Raw genomic sequence first — 5,864 nt, 5'->3', positions numbered from 1 at the left:
CTGCAAAGAATGTATAGTAGGCCCTACAGTTATTTGGAAGACCAGTAGACTGCACCACTTTAAAAAAAACACCTAAAAAAAAGTTTGCACTTATCCAATGTGCACTTATCAGTGGGCTTGATTATCATACAGTACAAACTTCCAGGTGGATCTCTCTGTGGTCATATTACGCTCTGTGGCTGATGTTGCTCTCATCTCGGTTTGGTTGACATGAAAGAGACCAAGAGATTTGTGTATAGAGTTTGTTGACTGGTTTGAACTGTAACCTATAACAGTCCACAGTCAGATAGCAATAGGTTCCCACTTCCACCCCAGCAGGTGTATTTGGAAACGTTGGAGAAACTGTACACCAATGAAGAGCATTTGAAGAACCAATATCAAGGGGTTTTTAAACTAACTTTCTAACAGTAGGCTACAGCAGCATTTCATGACTACAGTGGAAATACATTTTAAAAAAGGGCACAACATGCTTCCCAATGATAAAAATCTGAGTCTCGTTTCCCCCTGTTGAACAGGCAGATGGGCACTCATAATCTTGTTAGTTCTAATTGTGTGGCCCTCTAATTATAGCTAAGTACTTTGTGTGATTAGACTGACTACAAAGCTATACACTTTAACCACATTCAATAAAAAACCCAAATGCCCCTATTGATATTCGTGCACAAGTGAAGCAGCAGAATTTTGCCTACAAATCCCTCTGAGTAGAGTCGATTAATTAGCATTACAACCCGCGTTTACGTGTCCTACCAGCGTAAAATCACACAATTGCAAATAACGACAACTCAAACAACAAAACAGGAACACGGTTGTAAAGAAAGGGGCACATTTTAACCAGATGCCCTGCAATAAGTAACCCAGCTAGCTGAGCGCGGACATTAGCATTTTAAAGTACCCGCGCGGGGGTTCCTTCTTCCGCGCACGAGGTCGATTTCGTGTGTGTGTGTGTGTGTGTGCGTGTGTGGCGCGCGCCAAATTAGGCACGCAGAAAGAAGGAGCGCGTGTTTTGTCTTGCATTGCGCAGTGACTTGTCATTGTGGGCCTTTACTGTTTTGGAAATGTAAATGTTATGCTTGTGATGGGCGTGTTCTTGACCTGTATAAATAGATGTGGCGTAAGGGCCACATGCATCAGATCACAGGGAAGCAAGGTGGATATACGATACGTACGTAGTGGTCGTCTACTCGAGTTCTCTGTCACGGTCTTCAGCGAACAACGTGCCTTTTCGTCCAATTTTAAAGAACTAAAAATAGAAATGCAGCCAGACAAGTTGCTGCAGGTCAGCAGAACCTCTTTCTATGTGGCAGACATCCTGGATCCGTCTAAATTCACTGGGAGACCAAGCATTACTCATCCAAACCATGATTCAATTCAGATTGACGCAGCGAGAGGGACCACAGGTGAGATTTCTGTTATTCGATCTATATATTTTGAAAGCTTAACGGGCTTTAAAGCTTTACAAATACATGAATGGCTTCGAAGCTATTTACTTACTCGTGAGCTGTTGCTTTTTTATAAATATGATCCTTGGACTGAGGTATAGGTTTTATGCAGAAGTTTAGTTTAATAAGAGTGTCCTCCTACGTTAGATGCGGTAGTATTAGTTTCATCCCAGGAGAGGTCAGTGTTGGTTTATTTATTATTGGCCCAGCCTCAGATTAGTATCATAATGACAAACTTTCATGAAAAGGTTATTTCTTCATCAGCATTCAACTAATATCATCATAACTGCTGATTTAAAAAAAAAAAAAAAAAATTAAAGAATGGATGAGTTCCTGCTTTAAACTCACTATTTTCTATTCAGGTGGGGCAGCCATTACTGAACGCCAATCCAGAGTAGAGTTCCCAAGTGGTCCAGCAGCCAGTGAATGCTCCACCACAGTGGAATCAGCAATGTCGCCGGTAGCGAGCGAGGCCCGTCCTGCATCTGCATGCCATTGCCCGGAGAGGTCAAAGGGCAAGTTGCGGCGGGTCCGGACAGCGTTCACCCTGGACCAACTACGCATTCTAGAACATAGTTTCCATAGCAGCCGCTACCTGTCTGTCTTTGAGCGCTACGCTGTTGCTTCGACACTCTGTCTCACAGAGACCCAGGTGAAGATCTGGTTCCAGAACCGACGCACCAAGTGGAAGAAAGAGTGTGAGGGGAAAGGGGTGCCTGAAGAGCAGCTCCAGTGTGGGGCCGGATACCCCTCACCGCCTCCTGTCTATCCTACAACCCGGCCACTGTACAACACTATGCGTTGTCACCAGGGACCACAGATTCAACTATTCACGCCACCCTGCTTCCTCGTTCCACAATACCACCGTCGTCCATATTAAATGAGAAAGGATGTAGCCTGTTTGTTAGAGCTAATGTTGGTGTTTTGTAAGGAGATTGAAGTCGGCGTTCACAGTTCAGATACTGTAACCTGCCCTATCCTAAATGTATTTGTGCAATATACTATAGTCCACTGTAAATGAATGTAAGTATTTATAAATGAGTTACTATTTATGTGCTGTTTGAAAGCCAGTGGGAAAACTATGCCAAGCTATCCTGTAATGTGCCAAAGGATTATTACTGTGACATGTTGACTGATGGGCTTATCTTTCTTACTGTTTGAAAGGTTTGAACTTATTTTGGTACATTTCCATGAGCATGAAATATTTTTGTACTGTACCACGAGTGTTCTTCCAAATAAAATAAGTCAATCAATCCTGCATTTTATTATGCAAGAAAGACACACGCACAGATGGAACGGAAATGATCGTAATAGCCGCCAGTCCTCCTAGTGGTTTCCTGGTCTCTGAGACGAGAGACGGCACCACTCGGATGAGGAAGGTATACAATCAGTGTGCAACCCACCAGCTCTTGTGTTATCGTCGATGTCGTCGGGTTATTAGATCCCCTCCCTCACAATCACCAACCCCAGCAGAATCATCACTAAGGAGACGCAGCTAGTAAATAACCCCTGTTATGCTTCTTAGGTTTTCTTAATATGGATCCTCAAAGAGAAGCAGCTGTAAATGTTTAGGGTAGCCCTAATATGGCAATTCCGAACACTGCAATCTGTGACTTCCAAGTGTCACTCAAAAACCAAAGAGGAACAATAAAATAACAGACACACCCATTAGTTGTAAATCGCTCTTTGGCTTGGTTGTTTCACAGCGATTTCCTTGTACTTTGTCATGTAGCCAAGGGGGGGCGGACAGTCCGAGACGCAAGTTAGAGAGCACTTCAAGTTGTAAGGGAACTCGTTGGCACTGCTCTGTAACCACTGAGATAGAGAGGTCTCTCTCTGACAGAACATTAACCTATGATCTTTTATATGGACGATCTTTCCATGTAGTAATCTCTGTCCATCAAACAGCACTGTACAGCCATCTGAACTAAAGCACATTGTTTTGTTCTGGAGATCTTTAAGAGAAGCAGAACTCCTCCTTGACCACCAGGCACCCCCTCCAGCACCACTATTACAACCAGATGGATCCACCGCAGAAGAATGCACAACGGGGAGAACATAGTTAACTCAAACGGAGAGAAAACGGCGACTTGAATTTCTGTTACATTTAAGAAACAAACTATTTAACATCCACATGGGTTGTGATAGGATATTTGATCTCTGGGTTGATTTCCGTGGGTATATACTTTGTTGGTTCTGTTGATATACTGTATGTGGTAGCTGGTACCAGTCTGTTTGTGCTGTCATTCATGTTTCACGTGACAAAGAGTGGCAAGGAGTGGAATGATAGCACAAACAGACTGGTACCCAGGCTAATATATGGGTCATTGGATGGTCCTCATCATTGGGTTAAACGTAGCTCGTTGTCCTTGCTTTGATAATCGGACACAGCCGTTGGGCAGAGTGTCAACACTGACTCTGTCTTTAACAATGGAGGGTGGGTTCTCTGGTTCTCTCCATGAAATGATCTCAGTCACTGTGGGACTAATATAAGACTGAGTCCAATAGTGCACGCACACACACACACACACACACACACACACACACACACGGTTAATAATATCAGGTCACCCTTTGTTGGCCTATCACAGTCACTTACAGCCAGGCCAAATGTGTGTAAGTGAACAGGAGAGAGAGAGAGACGAGATCTTATGGAAATAAATCTGCCAATTTTCCATGAGAAACACAGATACAGATGATACAATGCAGACATCAGTATGACTGATTGGGTGACTGGTTACATGCTACAGTAATAATGAGGAAGGTATTTTTCCATCCTTGAGGCTTCAACATAGACGTATCTACCAAGTCATAAACTGTACAGGAATTCACGACCCATTCATTTATAACTTTTATGCATGATCAAATGTACAACATATGATAACCAGGTATGTTGAGCTAAGTACATACACTGCTGGATTACCTCCCAGAGTTCATAGCATTTGAATTCATGTTCACTGACTTCTGATGATCTGTGAATAGCAGACTTCTATCGTTTCTTTGTACATCAGATCAGATGTGTTCTTTGATGCATGGCAATACAAAGGAATGTCCTCCTGCTGACATTCTGCAGTCTGACTCACTGCTCCAGAAATAGAGAACGTAGATATCCCAGCACATCTGGCCTAGAAATTGAGCACTTAGACATCACAGCACATCTGACTGCGATTACTCTCACAGGAGAAATAACTCTCTGTAACTCAGTGGCCCCTAGATTCAGTAGTCCGAGCATGAGTTGGGGTCATACTAAATGTATTACTGTAACTGTAGGTCACTTTCGGTACAAGTCTATGACGAATGAATAGTAACGAACACATTTCTTTGTTATGAGAGTATATCGACCAACGCAAAGCTGTAGGTTCTTTCTCGTTCAATGTTTCTAGTCGGAACCCAGAGAACTCTGAAGGAATGAACTGCAACTCACCGCTATGTCCCGACCCACCTTTGGGAACCAGTGTAACTTCATGTATTTTTTGGGGGGAAATTCACTTTCAGCTCACACTCTCCTTTCCACACTTTCTCTCTCTTTTTCTCTCTCTTTCTCTCCAGTTTTCTGCTTGAGAGCAGAGTAGGCGAAAGGGATAGGTCCTGACATCTCCTGTATGACCTAGAGGCATGTGAAGCTGAGCTGGGTTGTTTTGGTGTGTGTGTGCGTGTGCGTGTGTGCGTGCGTGTGTGTGCGTGTGTGTTTGCGCGCGTGCGTGCACATGCATGTGTGTGCGTATGCGTGCGTGTGTGCGTGTGTGTGTGCGTGTGTGTGTGTGCGTGCGTGTGTGTGCGTACGTGTGTGTGTGTGTGCCTGTGCGTGTGCGTGCGTGCGTGTGTGTGTGCGTGCGTGCGTGTGTGTGTGTGTGTGCAGTCTTTTAGCAAGTCTGCTGAAGCACTTATATCCAACCACACAATGTGGGTACATTCTTAAAGATGGAATGAGTTTTCCTCTCCAATAAATCATTTCATGTGTAAATACTGTAGTTTTTCCGGAACACATTGAACAAGTTGACCTAGCTGGATAAAATGGATTCACTATTTTGTCTTTCTGTGCAAATGCCTTGTCAATTTTTTGAGTCTAAACATTCTTTTTTTATTTTATTCTCATTACTATTCTTCTCTTTTCTTTTCTCTTTTCTTTTCTCTTTTCCTTGTCACCTTTTGTCAACTTTTGAGTCTAAACATTCTTTTTAAAATTTTATTCTCATTACTATTCTTCTCTTTTCTTTTCTCTTCTCTTTTCTCTTTTCCTTGTCAACTTTTGTCAACTTTTGAGTCTAAACATTCTTTTTTTTTAAATTCTCATTTACTATTCTTCTCTTTTCTCTTTTCTTTCTCCCTCTCTATCTCTCCTCCTCTGGAATGTGAAGTGTGGAAGGCTCCTCCCCTGTGTTTAGTGAAGAGAGGGAGAGGAGGATAGAGGGAGAGGAGAGGGGA

General features: G+C 43.0%; 1 protein-coding gene across 1 annotated transcript; it reads left to right on the top strand.

Annotated features, from left to right (window-relative positions):
- Positions 1-935: 935 nt before the first annotated feature.
- On the top strand, positions 936-2,692 carry LOC112230557 (posterior neuron-specific homeobox). Its single transcript, XM_024396832.2, has 2 exons — positions 936-1,397; positions 1,802-2,692. The coding sequence occupies exons 1-2, from the start codon at positions 1,067-1,069 to the stop codon at positions 2,317-2,319; spliced, it is 849 nt and encodes a 282-aa protein (XP_024252600.1). The 5' UTR covers positions 936-1,066; the 3' UTR covers positions 2,320-2,692.
- The last annotated feature ends 3,172 nt before the right edge of the window (positions 2,693-5,864 follow it).

This window comes from Oncorhynchus tshawytscha, linkage group LG33, assembly GCF_018296145.1.
Source record: "Oncorhynchus tshawytscha isolate Ot180627B linkage group LG33, Otsh_v2.0, whole genome shotgun sequence".
Taxonomy (NCBI): domain Eukaryota; kingdom Metazoa; phylum Chordata; class Actinopteri; order Salmoniformes; family Salmonidae; genus Oncorhynchus; species Oncorhynchus tshawytscha.
The sequence above is the reverse complement of the archived record's forward strand: the minus strand, read 5'-3'. Positions and strand labels throughout refer to the sequence as shown.

Excerpts from the sequence above, each read along its gene's own strand:
- LOC112230557 (XM_024396832.2), top strand. The coding sequence starts at position 1,067 with ATGCTTGTGATGGGCGTGTTCTTGACCTGTATAAATAGATGTGGCGTA. Across the intron at positions 1,398-1,801 it reads CGCAGCGAGAGGGACCACAG|GTGGGGCAGCCATTACTGAA; the intron begins GTGAGATTTCTG and ends TTTTCTATTCAG.